This window comes from Myotis nattereri (assembly GCF_964212035.1).
Source record: "Myotis nattereri genome assembly, chromosome: 16".
Lineage (NCBI taxonomy): Eukaryota > Metazoa > Chordata > Mammalia > Chiroptera > Vespertilionidae > Myotis > Myotis nattereri.
Genome location: NC_138091.1, coordinates 15,371,727 through 15,395,614, shown reverse-complemented (window position 1 = coordinate 15,395,614; position 23,888 = coordinate 15,371,727). Strand labels below are relative to the sequence as shown.

Below are 23,888 nucleotides of genomic sequence, written 5' to 3'. Positions count from 1 at the left end.
GGCTCTATCCCCAGGGCACACGCTCCGGGGCGGAGGCGATCGCTGCTCCCACTGTTAGGGCCTGGTCTGCGGCTCGCATTTTTTTTTACTGAAGCTCTGAATGTGTGACCCTGACCGAAATGGCTCTCCAAATGAGGGCGCAGTCATTTAGAGAAGACGTCTTTGAGTACGGGCCTTTCCTAGGTTTCTGCTGTGGACCTGGACATCTGCAGTGCCTAATACAAACTCCCATAACTTTCACATTTATAATTCACCCCGGAAATCTGGGGACAAGTCTCTGTAGGGTCCTCACGACTGAAAAGGCATCACGGTGTAGGAGCAGATTCCACAGGAGGCATTCGCAACAGAAGAGCTTCCTTCTTGCCTTTCAGAGCCTCCCCTCACCTTCTCCCCCTCTCTCGTCTTTCAAATCTCTTTGCTTCCACGGCTGCTCCCCGGCCCCTGGGCTCTCCTCCAGGTAACCGGGTGTGGCCCCAGGAGACGCCTCTCCCAGCAGGTGGCCCGTCCATCCCACCTAACCTCGGTCCTCAACACTCCGTGTGTCATGGAAAATTAAGAACCTCTGGGAGGCACCAGGGAAAGGAAAAGTTCAGCAAGTGATGACCACAAACCACGAACACCGGCCACAACTGGTCACTTCCTGTACGAAACTCGAAAACTTTATCAAACACTCGATGGGGGGTCTTCGGGACTACGCAAGTCTGAGTGTGATTCCACAGGCATCCAAATCAAGTGTTTTAGGAAAAAGAAAACGAACTCACAGACCAGGCTCCCTAGAGCTTCGAACTCGCTGAGCGGCAACAGTGACCCCATGGGAAGGGCCTTGCTGAGTGGGACCCACGCTCTCTCCTGGCCAGTCTTTACCACAGGGATGAGGAGGGACACAGTAGGAAAGCCAGCTTCAAAAGTTAGATGTATCCCCAACTTACCCTAGCTCGCTTCAAATAACCTGTTGTCCTTCTATGTAAAACTGTTTTGATCTTTTAAACCAGGAAACCCCAGCCCTCCCAAATTGCCTGTGCGGCTTGAAATCCTAAGATCCTCGAGAAATTCCTTTTTATAAGAATCAGTCCTTGCTTTTAATGGCTTTTCTTTACCGTTTTAATATATACATTCATTGGTATTAATTACATCCACTGTATTATACAACCATCACTACTATCTTTACCCAGAGCTTTTTCATCGTCCCAAAAGGAAACCTCATACCCAGTAAAAAATCTCTCCCCATCCCCTCCAAACCTCTAGCCCTTGGCAACCAACCATTAATCTGTCTGTCTCTATGCATTTCCCTATTCTAGACATTTTGCATAAATGGAATCATTCGATTTGTGACCTTTAGGGTCTAGCTTCTTTCAGTTAACATGTTTCAAAATTATCCATACGGTAACTATTGGCTGGATAATAGTCCATTGTATGTTGTGTGTGTAAGTTAGCAAAATGAATATCTGTGGCTCCATAGTATGTGGCTACAAGCTACAAAACTTAAGGAATTTACCTATGTGACAGGTATTTCTTTTTAGTGGCCCTAGACATTTGAGTTTTGTAGACCATGAGGACAAAACTCAAGCGCACCTGACCCAGGCCATTCATGACCTACTAACTTTCTATCTGTATGCAAATTTCATCTTTCCGGACTTGAGTTCTGGGTTGTCCCATTGCTGGTGACTGCTAAGCTTGATTACTTTGTTCAAGTATCTTTCCTCCTTCGTAATTAATAAAGGATCTGTGGGGTGATCATTTGAGACAGTGAATAAATGTCCTACTTCCCACAATTTTTACCAGATAGTTTAGCACTCATTGATGGTTCTGAAAGAATTATACTCATGGTTGCAAAATGGTGATTTCATAATTTTATCATTCTTCCACACTTATTAGCTGGCAAGAAGACCCTCTCCCCACCCTCACCTCTGCCTTTTTTTTTTTTTTTAAACTATCACTGCGGACTCATTTTTAAAATTCAGTGTTTAATACCAGCACTACCACCATTTTCCTTTTTATTGCTCCAAGTGCCCCAAATTTGACCAGTGGGAGTTCCTGTAAGCCAGCTTCAGTGTTCTTTCCATACGTCCTCATCATTGTATGTCCAGTTCCTTGATTTCTGACGAAAGGTGTAATAAGCTTCACTTAAATCTCTCTGCCCCAGGCCTGGAATTAGCAGTTTCTGCAAGGAGCCGTGGTTCCTTTTAGCGGTGAATAGTATTTAACCCCAAATCTGGGTGCCAATTGTGCTCACTGCTGCTGGAGTGCCATTGCTTCTAGGCTTTCAGTGGTTAAAAGTAGAACATTAAAAATAAACAAATAAATAAAGTAGGAAATTTATTTTTAAATCACAAGTCCACAGTGATGCTTCTAATTCCAATCTAACGCCGTAAGGGTGCTCTTACTTCTCCCATTTGCTAATTGTGTCTCCCTGGTCCCTAAGAGCATCACCACACTTACTCATCTCTGCTAGTAACACGCGAAGTAGACTCGAAATTATACCTCTACCATCATCCCCCAAACAGACCTACTTGGTACAGTTTGAGATTTCTGCTGTGCATCATCCTGCAAATATATTCAACTAAGGGTATAGAAGAACTCTATTTCAAAATTACTTGAATTCTCTTTCACTAAATAAACGCTCTATATTTTTAATTAACACAGATTTTGATTGCTATTTAGAAGCTTATCCCTCAAGACAGACAGAACCCACAAATCTAAAAACCTCAACATCAGAGAAAATTATGGTATTAAAATGATTCATGCACAAATTTAAAAAGTCAAAGAATTCTTAAAAAGGTGTATAACAGAAAACAGTACCTGTGCCTCTCCCTTCTAACTTCTCCATCATTAACCTCCACATCTTAAAATGGTATGCTCACACCAAAACTCAAAATTCCAACAGCTTGGGAAGTGACATGGTTATTTCTTCTTTCCTTGTGGAAGGGATTTGGACTTGGCTCTCTTACACTCCACCTCTTCCCTCTCCCATCTCCCTTATAGATAAATCAGATATGGCTATGTCCATATTCACTCTTAAGTCACACATTATAATTATGTTCCCTTTCTTGTATTACTTTTTGTTTTCCTGGAGTTAATAGCTGCCTTTCTTATTTGATTGCTTAGGTTTTCTCCAAGTAAATCCCACTCTCCCGCAGCCTCCCGGTGTAATGTATCATGAGGGAAGCACATTCTAGTTTCTCCCCTGACTTCTAGCTCCATCCTGGAATGGTGGTCCTCTTGGTCTGCTGCATAGTAGACATCCTGGTCTTCTCACTGTTATCAGCCAGAGAGGTCTCTTGTTTCTGGCATCACAGCTCGCCTTCCGAAAGTTACTAGATACCCTTCTGACTTCAGATCCCTTGAATGTATTTAACCCAAGTGATCCGCAAGCTCCCCCTCCACCCCTGGGACTCACTGGGAAGCTTATAGCAACTTCTCTTTATCTGGATATTTACAAATTCCCTCATGCTGTGCTTTAACATGAGCCTTTTCTTCATTTCTTAAGCCGGGTGTCCAGAGGACTCTGTCCATATGGTCACTCCTTTCCCTCAGGTCTAGGGGAATTTCTTGCATTATTTTCTTTGAAAATTTCCTTGCTCCTGTTTTCTTGTGATACTCGTATTATTTGGATCTTGAACTGATCCTCTCATTTTTATGTCCTCCTTTATCTGGAAGATTTCTTCAACTTTACCGTCTACTCCTTAAAACTGCAGAAGGTGGCCAGCGGGCTGCTTTGTTTGTCACTTTTTAAAGACAACTTCTCATAGTCCTTTCTTTCACAAAAAGATAGAAAGGAAATAACTGAAGGATGTAAGCCAACCTAACTATAAGACCTTACAGTAGACTACTGTACATGTGTTCATATCTATAATTATTTAATATGCAGGTGGTAGGTCCATTGCCAAGCAGTAGAAATGGCATCATTCCTTTAAGTTACTCAGTGTGACAGCACATTTTCTTCTGTTCATGACAATCTATATATTTCAGGGTTTTCTGAAATTCATATTGCCTGGCATGACTTCAAGAATGGCTCTAACTAAATAGTCCTTTAGAATGCATACAAAACTCTTCAAGTTCAACAGGCCCAAGGAGAACCTAGTAATTCTGAAAGAAACATCAAAGGCTGGGAAAACCTCTCAGATGATTTTCGGTGAAATATATACAGAGCATCTCAATGGCCCCATGGCAAGAGCCTGTGGGCCAGGAATACCTGCTGTCTCCCAGCTGCACACCTGCCCTTCTCTGTTCTGCTGTCGTGCTGGGGCTTGGAGTCTACAAACTACTTTCCCCGGTTCCCGTTAGCGAGGTTCCTGCTTTGTTCTGTCAACATAAGATACTGGCAGGAGTTCAGGAAGCAAGAACTCCTCATCTACGTCTAGCAGTGTCTCTGCAAGTGTCAGCGTTCCTCCCGTGATCCCAGCTGCAGCCACAGCAGCCCCTCTTTAGCAGTCCCAGCACCACCGAGGCAGGCCCTCCTGGTCTGCTGGTACCTCCTCGTGGTCCCAGCACGGCTCGCGGAGCCCTCCTTGGTGGTGTCTGTCTGTCTGTCTGTCTGTCTCTCTCTCTCTCTCTCTCCCTCCCTCCCTCCCACCCTGGCTGAGAAGCCACCCCAGGGGTGCAGCAGTGAGCGTGCTCATGAGCTCCAGAACCCCACCTCCACTCCTTCCGTCATCCATGCGTAGTTACTAATTTCTGTGTTACTTCACTCTCCCCTTTTATTCTCTCAGTCCTTCCAACAGTATGGTAACAAGCTCTCTGCATGAAGTGTTCTCTTGGTAGGCAACTCCTTTTCTTGATTGGCCCCTGCCTAATAGAGCCTCCCTGAGGATAAAAACTTTTAATAAAAACCTCTACAACTCCTCATCACCAGACAGAGCTAAGGGCGCCGTGCCTCATCTATGGTTATAATTGCAAAAGTATAATCTGACTTAAACTGTGTTATCGATAAAGTCATACATCTCTAGAAGATGGCAAATTTACCCAACGTGAAGCCCAAAATTAAAGCCGGTATCTACCACTTTCCAGACTAAGGAGCTAAATGCATGGCAGACCCTTCTCCATGAGGTCTGACTGGTGCAAACATGGTTGCATCTGCTAATGTGACCGAAAACGTAACACCTCTCCATGAGGAGGTGAAACCAAGTTGGGAGGAGGCTGCCAGTCTTCACTTCTGCAAAACGCAGCCACGCTTCATCACGCAGGTGCTAACCCACTTCAAGGTGAGGAAGGGAAATGGCAGGAAAGCAGACACACGTGATACTTTGAAAAGCAAGGAGCAGACTAGATCATAAAGACGTTGTTCAATCACATTTTAAAATGCAGTTCTTGGACTCTTCCTCTGTCTGTTATATTCTGCACACCCTTCCAGGCAGCTCACACTCTGTGACACGCCAAGGGAGAGAGCGACTGGCTGGGACAGACAATCCCAACCGGAGGGCACGGCCTCCTACACGCTGCGGAGGGCGGGGTGAGGCTGCGGAGGGAGGCCTTTGGGGGTGTATTCTCAGAGATGACGAACAGAGAAGAGCAGTGGAGAGACAACGGCTGGCACAAGAGAAGACAGGGAAGGAGGAATGAGGAAAGAAGGACGAGAAAGAGAAGACGGAAGAGGCGAGAGGGAGAGCACAGGAGTACAGGGCGTGCCCAGCACCCCAGACTAGAGGTGCAGCGCCAGGTGGGGGTGTTAGGTTCCGGGTGACTGGCTGATGTCAGAGCCCGGAGCCCGAAGTGGGCCCCTCAGGGCAGCTAGTGCGACAGGGCTGTTTGCTCAGAGAAACCACCTGAGGATTCTCTCCAGCATCCTCTCACTGAAGTGAAGGGCCGTCAGCCCGACTTCCAACATCAACAGGGAGGAAAAGAGCCATCACTGGCTGTGGGAGCTCCTACCCTCAACATGAACACGTCAGCCCCGGGGGAACGGTGCGACAGAGAGCCTCAAGCCCTACACAGCAATTCTCCAGAGGGCTCCCAGCACCCACAAACTGAAGGCTCTCCGGGTGTTCCCTGATGCCAGAGACTCGACTGGGCTTAACCGAAATGAGCAGCGTATACACGCAGAGTTTGTATGCACTTTGGTGAGAACACCTTAGAGAATAAAACTACCGGGTTAATTTTGAGGGTTCCTATAGGTATAATTAGTAGTAATTTTATTCCTCTTGTTCCAAAGAACCTGCATATGCCTTTAAATAGCTACACCTTCTGATTTTCCAAAGACACGTCACATCATGTTCAGCCTGGAGAGGACTAGAAGTGGTCACCGGTAAAGGGAAGCTCCATCCCGCGGGGCCTCCTTACCCTCCTTTTACAGACCAGGCTAGAGCACAATCCAGTCTCCACTTCGCAAAGTGGCTACAAGTAGGTTTATTTAGTACTTACAGACTAAAGGGCTTCTTTCCTGGAAAACATGCCTACTGTCCAGCATTTATTTATGCAACTGGCAGATGAAGCTCTTTGGGGGGGGGGGGAATATTTAAACTTAATCACAGCATAACTGTTACACTGATAGGAGCCATCATGTGCCGCCAAAAATCTAAGCCACAGCTTAAAACTACTTATGCCGGGAGAAAACCCACAGGAAGCAGCTCCAGATGACATTTTTTTTAAAAGAAGGAAAAGCAGAGTTGAAAAAGTAGACTAAGAGATGTAAAATTGGATCACAAAGAACAGCCGTGTTTTGGAAGGACTGGAAGGTTAACCTTTCTCAGGCACAGAAAGTATAAAACAAATTCAGTGCCGGTTGCCTAACAAAAAGTATGTTACTGAAATTACCTAAGAAGTGTAATCTCAGAGGATTGGTGACAGGAGTAGAGAAGTCGGCAAATCAGACATCCCAGGCAAGAAACTTTCCTTGCAAGTTTCAAAAATAAATTGGCAATAATTTAGATGAACACACTATATCATTGATCAGTTACTAGTAACTCTGCATATCATAACACAGTATGTCACTGATCAGTTAACTATGGCAAGAATAAGATATATTCTTATTCTTGTAATAATAATGCTTAATTCACTCTTAGTTATTTTTAAAACATGCTCTAGTTTTTGAAGCCATTTTTGTTCTTCTTTATTTAGGCAAATCAAGTAGATATCATTAAGATTCTGTTACCACATCATGTAAAAAATGGTTGTGTGAACCAATGTGGCACATTATTTTAAAGATACCAAGGAATTTTAGAAATTATATTATCCTAACTCTATCATAATTTCATGGAATGGAAAGCACCAAGTATTTACTCAGTTTTTTATTAGAAAAACAAAACAAAACACGGGTTATTGTAATAAAATATACAACATAAAATGTACCTCCCTAACCATTTTTAAGAGGACAGTTCGGTGACATGAAGTATATTCACACTGTTATGCTACGGCCACCACCACATTAATTCATTTCTTTAAGTGATCATTTTCGCCCTGGTCAGATGGCTTGGTTGGAGCATTGTCCCAAACACCAAAAGGTTCGATTCCCAGGGAGGACACATACCTAGTTTCAGGTTTGATCCTGGTTGGGGTGCGTATGATTGATGTTTCTCTCTCACATTAATAATTCCCTCCCTCCCTTCTCCCCTCCCTCTCTTCCTTCCCCTTTCTCTCTCTCTCTCTCTCTCTCTCTCTCTCTCTCTCGCTCGCTCTCTTTCTCTCATCCCTCTTCCCCTTCCTTCCTCTCTCTCTAAATCAATAAACATATCCTCAGGTGAAATTATTTTAAAAGGGAAAGGTAAAATATTAAAAAAAATAAAGGGACCACTTTCAGTTTTCTTTCCAGTTCTCTGTGTATTTACAAGGTAAGATGCTATTCCAGACAAATGGCAACACGATGACGAAAAACCTTAGATCCATTTCTGCGGTAGTTTTTTAAATGAGAGTTTTCAGAAATCCAAGAGCCATTGTGAAAGGAATTACTGCTTAAGGTCTCAAAGAGGGAAAGGGCTCTTAGAAGCACAAGTCAGGGGAGGCAGGGCATCGGGGACCATCCGGACCCCTGCTCTGCTCGGGCCACTGAGAGGCACGCCCGCTGCGCTGTCAGCTCCCAGCGCAGGCATGTGAGGTACACGGAGCAGGTGGGGGGGGGGGGGAGGAGGCAGGGGGGTTCGTCACGGACCACTGATACCCAGTCCCATACAAAGATCATTTTGCTTCTAATCTAGAGAAATTGATCTCAGAGTTCACACTTACGGACAGATAAAACCCAACAGTGATGGAAAACGAGCCCCAAATCAATTACTCTAAGGAATTTAAGGCTGGTTCAGTGGATGAAAGTTATCATCATTGCCTGCCTCTGAAACACAAAGTAAAGGGGAGGCTGTGGGAGCTGATTAATGGATCCCTAGGGCTGATAAAGACTTTAATTAATGCAACAACGCCTAGAGTCACGCTCTTTAAAAGTTAGCATCAAGACTCGCCACACTATTTCCAAAGTGTTTGGCAAAGGAGACGTATCTGTCTCCTGAATACCACAAATTCCCTTAAACCACCCAACCCCTCCCGCTTTATTCAAACATGTACAGTTCCAAGTGGGCATCTGTGCCCTTAGGACCAAAAGGAAGTCCCAGGGCAGGCCCTCTGGACTGTAAGCACTGCTTTGCAGAGAGGCTTTGCAGAGAGTTAGAAATGACTACTGCCAGGTATTAATTGCTATAATTTCTAAACTGTTGTAACTCCTTCTTTAATTTTGTTTCTATGTGAACCCCGAGAAAGAAGATACCTACTAAGAAGGGCTCCTGGAGGCTAAGTGGGCTCAAATTTTAAAAAAAACACAGCCTCCCAGCCATTTCTACACAGGGGCCTCTCATGCCAACTGTACTTCAAGGAAACGCCTGCACTGAGCTGCCTGCCTGCACTGTGTCCTGCCAGCTGAGCCAGCCCTTATAAAGGAGCTCCTGGAATCCTAGTTCAATCAATAGGACTGAGGCTTTCCCATCCAACTGGAGATGCATAGCTCCACACAACCAGAGTGCCTCTATTCTGACCAATCAGGAAGTGCCTTTTGGACCAATCAAACTTTAAGAATTTGGAGTTCTCATTTGCATGAAGACAGACCAATTAGGGATGAGGGGCAGGGACTTCTGTCTATATAAGCCAGCTCCCCGGTGGCCCTAGGACAGGGGTGTGCAAATTTTTTGACTCGAGGGCCACAATGGGTTCTTAAACTGGACTCAGAAGAAGGAGCTGCGGCCGTGTTTCCGGACATTGCCATGTTATCACTGCTGCTGGTGAAGGAGCGGAGGGAGAGCAAGAGAACTCTCCACTCTTTCGGCTCCGCGGGCCAGATAGAACAGCCGAACGGGCCGGATCCGCGGGCCGTAGTTTGCCCACGGCTGCCCTAGGAGCACACTTTCCCTTTCCACCCAAGAATGCATTTCCCTGGCTGAGCTGAAACATCAAAGATGTCTTCCAGAGCAGAGCTAAGCAGGCCAGCACGGAGCAAAACAGGCCAGGACCGACCCAGAGCAGACTGGCACAGAATGCAGCCATCCGGAGTGAGGCACAGCAGCACAGCACAAAGCACAAAGCAGACCGGCACTGTCCAGCCCCCCACATCCGGGCTGTTTCCACGGCCCTGCTGTATCACAATTGAGCTGTTTTGCATAAATAAAGTTTCATTCTTCCTCACACCACAAACTGGGGATTCCTGTTGGCACTGAATTGGCGCCAACAGTTGGCATTATTCAACTCTATCAATGGTGCCTGTTTCTCCTGGGCAATGCTGGGCATCACAACTGACAGTAAAGTAAAACAGTCTCGTTCTCTGAGCACACACCGGTAACGGGCTGGGCTGGAGGAGTATTCAAACTGGGTAGCAAGCACTAGAAAGTCAGGAAGGTGACCTGACATTTAAATTTTTGTTTTGATAATACATAAAGAAGGTAATCCACTTGTGGATAAGTATGTGTTTAATAATCCTAAACCAACTACATGTCCATTTAATCTATCTTATAGTTATAATTTTTAAGGAGGGAGAGGCATGAAAATCTCTACCAAAACTTAAGTTTTAGGGAACTTTCTCAAAAAAATAAAAAACACCTACCAGATCACTTTTAAAAATGTAACTAAAAAACTAAACAACAAAAATTTAACTAAAAATAGCCCCAGAGCTATAATGCCTACTTGAGAGGAAAGCATAAGGAATCTCTATCCACCAAGTACTTTTGAACAAGGACTGAAGACTTATTCTCAATAACCCCATCCTTTCTTTTCTTATGTAAGTGGTTACATACCACCAAACTTTCTCATACCGCCAATTAAAACCATTTCCCTTTCTATCCTTCTTGTTTTGTTCTGATGAGAAAAAGTATCTACACTAATAAAAGGGTAATATGCTAATTAGACCAGAGAGACCGATGTCTTCCAGACATCCCTCCAGACAAAGCCACAGTGGTGGGTGCCGAGGCAGAGGCAATTAGGGGCAATCAGGCCAGCAGGGGAGAGCGGTTAGGAGCGATCAGGCCAGCAGCAGAGCAGTTAGGGGCATCAGGTAGGCAGGCAGGTAGGCAGGCAGAGGCGGTTAGGGGTGATCAGGCAGGCAAGCAGAGGTGGTTAGGGGCGATCAGACAGACAGACAGGCAGGCAGGCAGGCAGGCAGGCAGAGTGGTTAGGGGCAATCAGGCAGGCAGGCATAGGCAGTTAAGAGCAATCAGGCAGGCAGAGGCAGTTAGGGGTGATCAGGCAGGCAGGCAGAGTGTTTAGGGGCGATCAGGCAGGTGAGTGGTTAGGAGCCAGCGGTCCCAGATTGAGAGAAGGATGTCCGACTGCCGGTTTAGGCCCGATCCCACAGGGCCTAAACCGGCAGTCGGACATCCCCCAAGTAGTCCCAGATTGGAGAGGGTGCAGGCCAGGCTGAGGGACCCCCCCCCCCCTCCTGTGCACAAATTTCGTGCACCGGGCCTCTAGTATTATATGTGTTTCTTTAGAAAATTCTCAACCAACACAGCAATACATAACATTTAAGGTAAAAGTCTGTTTAGGTATAATTTACCTCTGCAAGTATCTCACCTGATGCTGGCCATCCTGTGAAAGGAAGATATTGACAAAGGTCTGACATAGATCTGATTTACTGGGGTGTGTGTGTGTGTGTGTGTGTGTGTGTGTGTGTAGGGTGGTGGGTAGAGGGGAGTGTCTAGTTATCTTCAAAGGGGTATGGAAGAAGGATGAGAGTTGGATGGAATCTCAAAGACCATCTAGTCTAAGCTTCTGATTTTATATGTAAAAAGACATCATTCCTCCAGGCTTATCAGTTTGGGTAACTGAGTCAGAACAGAATTGAATCTTTCAGTTAATTTGAATTTATAAATATACACTAAAATCAATATATGAATGAGAAGCACTTGAGTGTAATGGTGAACCCCTGAAGGATTTAGGTTGGGTTGGCAAAATATCTTGAGTGGCAATGGGGTGTTCTTCCCCCATAAGCAGTAGACAAATAGCAGAAGTAACATATACTTTGAGTACACAAAGCGTACTCTATCCCAGGCCTCCTGATAGTCTTTCTAAATGCAGCCAGTGCTCGCTGGTCCCGTGGGGCCGGGTGAAAGCAGATGAATTCACTGGTGAACAAACATTACCAGAAAACACGCACAAACACGTACATCAGCAGTAGCATCAACCGGGGCCCATACAGTGTAATTATTATTCCACAGCTACATAAGCCACTCTTGGAAATCACACCTTATCTTTCCAAACCACACCAAGCAAAAACAATAATCAAAAAATGATTCTACTTTGTGATCATTTCTGACCCCCCTGATGATAGCAAGTCATACCTCATAACAGACTACAGGAGCATGGATCCTCTGAGGTGGTCACGGTGGCGGCCGGGAGGCTGTCAGCCCCTATCAATCACCTTCCATTACATAAAGGTTTTCCAATTTTCTGCTTCTCTCAAAAGCTTTGTTTTGCCTGGATTAAGCCGAGGCATCAACATTTGAACTTACTGTTCCGATTACTGCTCCCTAAATAAATCCTATAAGCAGAAAAACTAGCTTTTCCACAGTAAGAACTCAAAATCAAGGCTGACAACAGCGATGTGGTCGCATAGAAAAGGTATCTGGCTACAAACCCTTCACAGGTACGCATGACACAAAGTTCATGAACAACTCCAGGGCCCAGGAGGGAGGGAGGATGTAAGGCGCCAAGAGGACAGGTCTGTGAGTTGTACATTTTAGCTCCTGAAATGAAATTGAGCAACTCCAATATATGCACTGGAGTGCCACAATCCTCTCGGATTTCAGAAACAGGCCTCCTAAGAGTATTGCGCTCTATGGTTTCACTACCTGGTACCTATTATCTTCATGATGGAGAAAAGTGATTTTTCTAAAATATAACAGATATGCCTGGGGGTGGGGGGACAGTTTAAATCATTGAAAAGGTAAGTTTAAAAAGTAGCAGTGCCTAAGGAAGGGACTCATCTTCTTTATCTTTGTAATCCCGAGAGCCAGGTAGATGTCTGCTGCATGAAGACACCGAATTCATAAGCTGGGGGCCCGTTTATGTAAATATGATCAGGGTTACAATCATGCACATTCCTCTGTACCAATAAATAGACTTTCATTATGATTTTTAATGGCTGCATGAATGTGACGAGAGCCAGAAACAGAGTGGTAAGACCAGAGAGTGACGAAGAGGGAAGAGACGTATTTCAGAGTTAGTCGCAAACAGGCCTGGGGGCTACCTAGAGAGATGTGTATGAAAGCGGTCCCAAGGTAGTACACTGTGACATGGGTTATTTGGCCCACGCAGATTTTTTTATGCTAATTTATGGTCAGCATTAAAATATTGGGAGATTTTACTCAAAGATCCAGTGTCAGGCTTCTCCTAAAAAAGGAAACGAACAGATGATCTGGAGATTCTAGGCTGGCATCCCCACCGGAAGGAACCTGCTGTGCAGCCTCTTGTTTGCCCCTGGAGACCATCACAGGGGCCCGCTTCATGCATGGAGGCTTCCTGTCTGGCCTCTGAGCGCATTTGAAGCGATGGAGGAAGGTTTGAGCCTGAAAGAATAGGGGGCACGGAAGAGGCAGCCTATTTTGGGATGGAGATAATGAGTCTACAGAGAACATGTACGGATTGAGAGGTGCTGGGGACAGTCGAGAGCCAGTGATTGGAAGCAGATGAAGACACAGACCTTGAGGTGCGGAACTGGTCACTGCTCATGACATCATCCAAGAGCATGACGCAGCTTGGAGAAAAAGTGTCAAGAGGAAAAGACCGAGGACTAAGCCCAGGTCCTGTCCTCACGAGGAGAGGAAAGAACATGCTCAGAGACAAGGGGAGCGTGTGCGCCCGTGGCTCTCCCAGACCTGGTCCTCGCTGTCCAGCTTCATCTTCTACGCCTCCCAGCAGGCACCGTGAGCCCAGCCAGGCCTATTGGCTGTTTGAGAAACCGAGTACTGCTGCCTGCCTTACAGCCTCCTTCAGACCCGTGTGTCCCACCACCCGAAGTGCTCTTTTCTCCCCCTGCCTTCGTGACGTTTCTATTTGACTTTCCACAACGAGCCGGAGCGGCCCCGGGAGGTTGCTTCCACGGCGCCTGCGCACAACTAGCAGAGCCTCCTCGCGCTGCCCTGAGCTTGCTGCCCTCCTCGGAGGCTGAGTGCCAGGCACCAGGTCGGTCTTCGCCAACGTCTGACCCTCAGTGCCTGGCGTGGCATCCAACAAAGAGCAGGACCGAGGAGGGCAGGAGAAAGCCACTGCAGGGTAGATAAACCCCGGGGAGTGCTGTGCCACGGAACTCGAGGAGGAGCCATTTCTAACAGAACCACCTGGAAACCAGGAGTCATTCCAGGGGAGTGGGAGCGGAGAGAGGCACTATATTTCAGCAAGAACCTGTGGCTAATAGTTTAGGTGGGGGGTGGTTTCTGATACATTACTGGAAAGTAGTTTGATAGTATGTATCAAAAGGCTTACCACTGCTCCCACCCTCTTTGGGAAATCCATCTGTAACTGACAACTTGTTTTATTTGTTCCCTGGCGGTTCAGATCTAGCCCCCATTTCCATGTTAAGGGAGCTTCCCCTCATGTGAGTCCTGGCAGGAGACCATGCGTTGCTTCCCACTCGGATGCCAGTGAGACCAGACTCCTCTTTTGCCCGCCCCTGGCAGCCAGGCCTGGCCATGCGGGCACTCCTCCTCCAGCAGGGAGCAGAGACGCTGGCCTCACTCAGCTGCTCTGGGTGCGGCACCCGGACCTCGCACTCCCAGGGACCGACCCCTCAGGGAAGCTGCTCAGACCCCTGGCCCTCCACTTCCTGTCACTTCTCTGAACCTCAAACAACCGTCTAATCGGGGCCCCACTTTTATAAGACAGCCAATTCCAGTCTCTGGAAACATCTGATAGGAAAAAACTAAATATGGAAAAAGCTTTGTGCTTGCAACACAACATTATTCATACAGAAAAATGTGGAAGAAATCTAAACTCCCCCAAACAAGTATTTAAGTCAGTGATAGTGCAGCCACTTGATAGAATAGCACTAATGGCACTAAAAAGAAATAGATTTATAATACAGTGTAAAAAAAATAAAGGGGCTTAAAAACACAGTATTACTGTACTCTTACAAAGTATGGGAAATACCAAAATATTGAGAAGTATCTTCTTCTTAAAATTTAAATTATTTTTTAAGTACAAAATTAATTCAGGTTTACTGCAAAATGTTCTAAAGAGACATAAAGCATTGGCCCTGCCTGTCACCAGCTCCAGCTGGCCTCCACGGCACCTGAGTAACCAATGTTAACTCCACCTGCCTCATGCTCTGCCCTCTACACAGCACTTCCTGGACTCTTTGTCTTACCCCCCTCTCTCCCTCCGTCCTCGTGTGTCCCTCCATCCCTCCTTTAAGTGGGACTGCAAACCCTGCTCCTTTTGGTTTTGCCCTTTGCCAAAGCAGCTTCTATTCAGTCCTCAGACCCCTGCCCAGTGTCTGTCGGCTCGGAAACCTCTGGACCCCTCGGCTGACGTAGACCCTTTTCCTCTGCGCCCCATACTAATGCTTTACCATTGGCTCCAGTTCCCCGAGGGCAGGAACTGTGCCCGTGTCCCTTGCAGCTCCGGTACCTCGCCCAATGCCGGGCACTCAGATGGCGCCCAGTGACTGTTGGCACAGAGGAAGAAGGAAGGATGTGTGAACGGGCGAGGGAGCACGGTGCTGGAGGACAGTGTGGCTGGGAGGGCACCCAGGCATTGGCAGAGGACTGGGCACTTCTCCATAGAGACCGAATGAGCGAGGACACGAGGACATGCGGACACCATGCCTGGGAAGAAGAGGGAGCGGAGGGGTTTAACTGCATTATCTCAACAAAGGACAAAAGAAAGAAGAAAAGGCAGGAAACAATAGCCAAGAAGGGTATTCTGGGTAAACAGTAACATAAGTAAAAGAGACTGACTGCATGGTTATTCTTTTTCTTCAGATGAACTGTTTACATTTGGGGAAGGGTTTTAAAAATAATCCCTTGAAAGATTAAACTGTCTCTAAGGTCAGTTGAACACACCAGACTGCTTAGAGCCAGTTTCCTACTCATGTTGTACTGGGCTCCCAGGAGCTAACCTAAGAGAGTGTTCAGTGAGATGCAAACCAGGCAGCACCGCCACCACCCGCATGCGCCCCTGGGGGGCTCCCACTAATTCCATGATGGGGAATGGGCTTCAGCTACAAAATTCCAAATTGCAGTCTCAGTTGATTTTTAATCAACTCTGTTTCTAGTCATTGCTAACCTCAGAGCTCCAGAACATGCCGGTATAACTTACGCAAGGTGTCACCGTTCTCCTTAAAGGCCCTTGTACGCTGCTTCAAACAGAGCCTCTGAGTCTTATCTCCTGAGGCGGCTCTAGGCAACCGACTTAACTTCCATTTTTAACACAGCTGACTTTTATTAAGGACTCTCTAAAACAGGGGTCCTCAAACTTTTTAAACAGGGGGCCAGTTCACTGTCCCTCAGACCGTTGGAGGGCCGGACTATAGTTTAAAAAAAAAAAAAACTATGAACAAATTCCTATGCACACTGCACATATCTTATTTTGAAGTAAAAAAACAAAACTGGAACAAATACAATATTTGTATTTGCATGTGGCCTGCGGGCCATAGTTTGAGGAACCCTGCTCTAGAACCAGTACCTATGCCACCAACTTGTTCTCACGAGTCTGCGGAATAACCACGGGTACTAGCAACTGTTATCCAAATTTTAGAGAGAAGGCAGCTGAGACTGAGGGCAAATGGCTCCAGCCAGGTTGTAAGTGGCAAAGCCTGACTGTGGCGGGGTCTGTCCGGCTGCGGGCCCACACCCCCCTGTGCTCATCTTCACCGCGGGGCTGCTCCAGCCCCTACGACACCCCACTCTGAGGAGCTGAAGGCAAACGCGTGGTTCCAGGAGGAGAAAGTGTTTAATGCAAATGGAGTCGGGCTGATTTCTAACCACATCGCTGAAACCTTGCTAAACTCACAATCAATGTGCTTAGACAACATTACGTAATAGTCAGTGTGCTCAGAGGCGCACTGTCCCTCAGCCTGAGTCATTCAGGACTCGTCGTCTGGCCCCTCACAATTGCCTGTCCCTCAGACGCAGACGGGGCTCTATTTTGAATTCTAATGAGAGAACGAGGCACACTGAATATTTAAACTGCAATTACAAAGATCCTGCTTTTGCACAGATGTTCTCACTACAAGCAAGAGACCTGAAAATACACATAGGTACCAACAGAAAATATCAGTCTAATTTACATTTAGAAGCTGGAAAAAAGACAATATGGTTTTCTATTTGATGCTATCATTGAGGTAGGGTTGGGTGAAGGGAGGGAAAAAAAAACCATGCAAAGATCTCGGGGAAAATGTTAAAGCCCGGGCTCCAAGCAAGAGGTTCACAAAGAGGTGCTTGAATCCTTTGTTAACAACTGAACAAACAAATTCATCACCAGGCCCTTCTGTGTGGCCCCCTTGCAATCCAGTCTGTACTTATAACTAGAAATTTCCTCACTGCGAAAGCATCTATGACTGATGTATCCGATCAGCAAGGAAGATACGCTGAGGGCAGGGAAATAAAAGATCATTTCACGGTTCGCAATCTATTTTCGCAGTCCCTTAAGTAAAACGACCTGCCGGCTGCTCTCAGTTAAACAGGAATCGCGTGCCCTGTGGACAGCAAGGGAGTCACACAGCAGGGAGCTGCTTGATCCCCACCCCCCAAATAGTTAAGGTCTCTCTTGCTTGCAGTTTCATGTACGTATATGATCGTGTTTACATATGAAACGATCTGGGCTTGCATTTGGGAAAAGCAGGTGATTAACTCCCTGCTCTGTCTTGAGTCTCCTGGACCAAGCCCCTGCCCCCAAAGGCCTTTCTTATTAAGACCGTAATTGAACTTCCATGGTATCTGGCTGGCTCCTGTAAATGCCAGCACTAAGGAAGGGGCTATGGTTTATTCTTTTCTGATCTCTCTGGTTGATGCCCTCTTCAGCTGGTATGAAATATGTCCATTGAGGTTTTAATTTCAGTTATTTTTCATTTCTAGAAGTTTTGGTCCCTTTTCAAATGTTCTATGTCACTCTTTATAGTCTCCTATTCTCTGAAGATCCTTTCAAGCTTGTCATTTCTTTCTTTAAATATGATAAGCACAATTGATGTTATAATCGTGTCTGATCATCGAGCACTGCAAGCCTGTGCAGACTGGTTTCTGTGGTCTGTTGCTGGTCCTGGCCCGTGTTATTCTGTTCCATGTATCCTAGGTATCTTTGACTATGTGCTGGTCATTGCCCTGCAAATTTTTTTTTCGGTTGAATCCTAGCGACCGAGTACAAATATGTCTTTCTCCAAAGAGGCCTTTCATTGTTTTTGCCAAGTACCTGGAGCTATTACAGGTGAATCTGTTTCAAACCAAATTCAGGGTCTGAGGTTTCCTGGCCTTGCTGAGTATGGATACCCAGGGTGCAAACCAGAGGAGGGCCTTTTTGTGCCATACCTGTCAGGAAACGTAGGTTTTTCTTTTGTTTTTCTTCTATTGTGTTCAGTGCCAAGGCTGCCTTCTCTACAGTTCTCAAAGGCAAGGTTCCTTCTGGTTTACTTCTATCCTAGGGTGTAGCTCTTAGGGGCCCAATCATCATCATCATCATCTCCTGTTACATTTCCAGTTTGGAGTGAGCCAGAGACTTCACTTTTACTCTGCTTGCCTGCCCCTCTCAGGCTATGGAAGTCCCTGACTCCTGCCTGCAAAAGGGCTCTATCAGATAAGAAAATAAGACCCTAGATCAGTGATGGCGAATCTATGACATGCATGTCAGAGGTGACACGCGAACTCATTTTTTTGGTTTATTTTTCTTTGTTAAATGGCATTTAAATATATAAAATAAATATCAAAAATATAAGTCTTTGTTTTACTATGGTTGCAAATATCAAAAAATTTCTATATGTGGCATGGCACCAAAGTTAAGTTAGGGTTTTTCAAAATGTTTTTCAAAATGACACACCGAGCTCAAAAGGTTCGCCATCACTGCCCTAGACAGGACCTATGAGTTTAGAGGCTGGAAGCAAAACAACAGGTCAGGTTATGGTGGTTCCTCAGAAAAATGAAACACCATTTGATGCAGTAACTCCACTGTGGGTATATGCACAGAATATAGGCTTGACCCAACACTAGTGCACTCATGGTCACAGTGGCATTATTCATAATAGTCAGAGTCCACTAACAAAGAAATAGACAAAATGTAGTATATACACTCAATGGAACATTATCCAGCTTTAAAAAAAAAGGGGGGGAAGGAGATTCTGACACATGCTACAAAGTAGAGGAATACTGAAGACATTATGCTCAATGAAATAAGCCAGATTCAAAGGATGAATACTGTGTGATTTCACTGACAGAGGGTCTGAGAATAGAGACAGAGAGTAGGATGGTAATTGACAGGGGCCATGGGAGGGGGAATGGGGAGTTAGTGTTTAATGGGGATAGAGCTCCAGTTTGGGACGGTGAAAAGTTCTGGAGACGATGCTGGTGATGCTGGCAGAACCACGTCAATGTGCTTAGCACTGATAACAGTTGCAATGGTGAATTTTATGGTATGTGTATTTTACCACAATAAAACAAAGTTTTTAAATAAAGGGTCTGGCTAATTTTGCCATGGGCTGCTAGGCCTACTCAACAAATCCCACAACATGCCTTGTGTTCAAAGGCTTAATACTGACCAATGGAATCTCAGAAGTTAATTGCTGGGTGTCACAAATACAAGTCTGACCCCCCCCTAGAGCTCCGGAGGCCACAGGCTGAGCCTGCAGGATTGTGGGAAAACTCGCACTGCTTGTCAACAAGCACATACATAATTACACGTGTCCCTTAAAAATATAAGTGCAGTACGTTTTCCTTGAGAGGTATCAGGCATCAGAAATGGTATAGGGGTAGTTATTCGGTGTTGAGCTACAACATTAATGGAGCTGCTAAGTAAATATTCGGAAAAAATTGAAGGGATAAGAGAAACAAATCTCTCTAAAGTATTCCCATTGGAAGAATTAAGAAATTTCTTCTTTCAGTACCTGACACTGTTGTCCTGTTGCATCTCCCTTCTGAGTCACAACATGTAATTCTGTTATAGATAATATGTTAAATGTAATATATACCTACTATATAACCACGATATAACAAATTACTAAATATAAATGAGGCATGAGATAAATTTACAGTTAACATATTTTAAGATACCAAGTTTTAAAAACATAAACATGCATTTCAGTAATTCTAGTAATCTCTAAATTTCTTCTATTTAAAAAGATGTAACAGAGTTCAGCTCAGAAGGTTTTATGGAAATTTCTGGGTATAAAAACTAACACTAGGTAATAACATAATTAAAGAAGTGGCAACAGTAGACTCTGTGACTCTATGAATGGCACATACTGAGGCCACTACATTGCAAATACAAAACTCATCAATTTGTCTATGAATATGTTCATTCCAAAATAATAGCAACATAATTGCTCATCATATAAAAAAGACCTCGGGAAAGTTATCCCTCAATTGGGAAGAGTCTTCCCCCTTCACACATACATGACAATGCCTCATGCTTGCTCGTTGCTTACTATGTGCCAAACACTGCTCTAAGTGCTATCTATAATAATAAAAGCGTAATATTAGACCGGACGAAGCCAGGGCTGCGAGGAAAGCCCCGGTTCTGGGTGCCAGAGGGGAGCCGGTGCCGGCAGCCGGGGGAAGGAAGGCCTACTCTTACAGGATTTTCTTGCATCGAGACTCTATATATCTAGATATCTGTATCCTCTATCTCAACATCAGCTATAACTTGTATCTTTATCTATATTAATTCATTTATTCCTTACAACAACCCTCTCACCCCCATTGCAAAGATGAGAAGCCCGAGGCAAAGGTTAGCATGGGCTTCCCCAGGTCACACAGCTGGTGAGTGGCAAAGCTGGGTGCACATTCCGGCTCCGGAGCCTGCTACCCACTGTGCCCTCGGGCCTCTCTACATAAACAGGGAAATTCGGGGAAGATGGGCAGCATCACACACGTTCCAGATTCTATAGAGTTTAATTCTGATAATCAGATCATCCCCTTTTCACCGCTGAGGAAACCAAGGCTCAGCAAGATTAAGTTTATCCCGAAATCAAAGAGGATCAGAGAGGCAGGTGGGAGTGGACCCACATCTCTCTGCCTCCCCGGTTTCGGGGTCATGTGCAGAGAAGTTATGAGAAAAGGCCGGGAAGGCACCGTGGAGGCGGCTGGGCTTCTGGCAGGAAGAAGGAAGCTCATGCCTCAGGGACAGAAGCACAGAGTGGGTTGGCGTCTGGTGGATGAGAACTGGGGGTGGGGGAGCAGGACAGGTGAGAAGAGGGAAGCAGGTCGGCCCCTCAGCTTCCCTTCTCCTGAGGTTCTGGGTCGCTAGCTGCCTGGTCCTGCCTCAGCCTGTGCTAGACTTCCGCTTAACCAGTAAGTAACACGGGGCGGACAGCCATGCTTCCCAAGGTGAGGTCTCAGGTGACCCTTGCACAGAGGTCTCTGTTCTAAAACGAGGTAGATCAGAGGGATCCATTGTATTTTTCGTGTTGAAAGGGCTACAAGTTAGGCTAAGCTTGTCCCCGAATCAATAGTTGCTTGTCATGCTGTATTTCCATTTACAATAAAAGCATCAGCTCGATACACTTGGTGCACCTTTGCGGGACGGAGCACCGGCGACAATCACTGTGACTGCCCCACTGTCCCCACCGCGTATGAGCACCAACCTCTGTCTGACAAGGCACGGGACGCAGGCCGCGGGTAACGTAAACCACACGAAACTGCATCAGAACCTCGCAGAACAGCAAATACCTGCATCAAAACTGCGTGGCATTCCTGTTACATAGCGAACGCCCTTGAACCCTGACCTGCGCCCACTCAGTCAGCCTTGAAATCACTCCGAGTGACCCTCATCTTGGCATGTGAACCCCCATTTTACTTACAAGGTATTAAGAAGTAAAATGATTGCCAAAGATGACACCACCACGTACTGGATTTGAACTCACTTGAGCTTCAGAACCTGGGCTTGTGTCTGCTCAGGAGTTCTACCTTCAACAATTAAGCTTTGATTCGATTACAAGGCACAGCAGTGAAAGAGACTGCCTTGAAAACCCAGAGTTCCACCACCACCAATCCGCACTCTGTCACACAGCTTCCCAAACGATTATTCTCTATAAGCACACAGAAAGGTTCCTTCTTTTAAATTTTAAAAAATCAATGCATTTTACTTCCCCTGAACTCATAACAACTCATTTCAGTTGAGCAAGACCTGGGTTATCTGTTAGCAGTTTGTGCCTCATCCGATGGGGCTGCCGTTTTAGAAGCGCAGCCAAACCTGCAGTAATTAGGCCAACGCGGGAAAGCCAAAGCAGAGGCTCCCGCACGCGGCGCCCGAACTACCCCCTCGCTCACCACAGGACGCTGACTTTCTGTCCACCAGGGTCACACGCCGGGTTTCAGTGCGGAGCCTCTCGTCGGTGTTCTCCACCAGGTTGGCGAGGTCATCGATGATCTCTACAAAGGAAAGCAAAGATGCGCGGTTAATACTCCAAAATACCCTGGTCACCTCAACGCTCTGAGCAGAGCTGCGTGGGCCTTCCCAGGAGCAATTCTCCCCGTGCAGCCAGTGAAGAGGCAAAAACTCACGTGTGTTCTTTGAAAACTGCCATTTTGATTTTTAGAAAAGAGGGGGAAACTGGAGTGGTGAAGAACAACCTGGTTTAACACAATAGACAGAGGAGACACGTCACAAGTTTAGGGGGAAGGAAGCATGACCCCTGAGTGTACGCAGCCTAGTTGTCATTCACGTGCTCAAGGTGACAGACAGGATAGGAGACTGCAGGGACAACTGGGGTCCTTCTTAGAGAACTGCTTGATGGTGAAATCTAGTCACTGAGAATGGAGAAGCCAGAGACCCTGGTACAGAGGAGGGTGAGAATGGCATCCATCTGAATACTGAGCAGAGAAGAAACAGATTACAGAAAGGAGATGCGATTACCACTGGAAGCCAGGATGCGCTGGGGGAGGGGAAAAGAAACTGAAGGTGCTATTCTTCGTCACTCACAGCAGAGCCCTATTAAGCTGTTAAAAGTAAGATATGTAGTAACTTCTAGCTTTATAAAATCAGCAAAGCTTCAATATTTTATGAAATGTTAGGTGGACTTTTTTTGATAATTACTCTCTCATAAAGAATCCTTTATGTGGTTTGTCTTTTTATTTTTAACACTAATCTTTTAAGAGTGAAATTAAGCACTTCACATTTAAGATAGCATATATATAGTATGATCCTAATTATGTAAAAATATTTCGATCTATCTTTTTATCTATAAACCAAGAAGGATATATCTGGATTATTTCTGGGTGAGTAGACAGGACAAAAGGAATATAAATACCTAGATGGCAGACTTAAACCCAACTATATTAGTGGTCAGTTAAATATAAATGGACAAACTGCTCAATGAAAAGACAAAAAATGTCAGGCAGGTAAGATTTTTTAAAAAGACAACACAATTACGTGCTTTCACAAGAAACTCACTTTAAATATGAAGCATAGAAAGTGTTTACGTGAGAAAGCTGGCATGGTTTTATTAATATTAGACCAGAGAGACTTCAAGCCAAGGAGTATGATCAGATATAAAAAGGACATTTTCATCATCATGAAAGAACACATATGACAAAAGTGGGGAAATCCCTGTTGCCTGAATAATAAGGAAACTGCCTGTAAATAATCCATGGGATAAGAATCAAATCACAAAAGAACATAGAAAATGTTTTGAACTGAATGATAATGACAATCCAAAATAAAAGTTTGTGAAATGCAACTGAAGCAGTGCTGAGAGGGAACTTTATTGCTTTAAACACATATATTAGAAAAGAAGAAAGGTGTAAAAATCAATGATCGGACTAAAGGAGATAATCATATGATCATATCAATAAATGTATAAAAATAATTAGACAAAATTCAGTGTTCATTCATAACACAAAATCTCAACAAAACAGGAATGAAAGGGAGCTGCTTCAACCTGATGAAGGACAGCTATGAAAAACTTAGAAGTAGCATCACCCTTAATGGTGAACACTGAACACTTTCTCTAAGGTCAGGAACAGGCAAAGACATCTGCTCTGACAACCTTTGCTGAATATTCTATCAGAAGTCCTACACTGTTTAATGAGAAAAAAAGGCAAAAAGATTTAAAAGGAGGATGTAAATATGTATACCTAACATGACTGTGTACATAGGGTAATCTATGAAATCTATCATAAAACCACTATAATAAGTTAATATAACAAGTCCACAGATACAAAATCAATTGTAAAGAGTAATATATTTCTATATAATAGTGACAAGCAACTGAAAAATGAAAGTGAAAAACAGTATCATTTAAAATAGCACCCAAAACTACATCAAATACTAGAAATAAATCTAACAAAAAG

The 23,888-nt window shown here is 45.1% G+C and overlaps 1 protein-coding gene across 2 annotated transcripts in view; it reads right to left on the bottom strand.

Moving 5' to 3' along the window:
• The window catches only part of STX8 (syntaxin 8), a 231,097-nt gene that overhangs the window by 67,453 nt on the left and 139,756 nt on the right, over positions 1-23,888 (bottom strand). For both annotated transcript variants that reach the window (XM_081109978.1, XM_081109979.1), the window contains one exon: positions 21,867-21,968. In XM_081109978.1, coding sequence (XP_080966104.1) covers positions 21,867-21,968 — 102 coding nt within the window. The remainder of the gene's footprint in view (positions 1-21,866; positions 21,969-23,888) is intronic.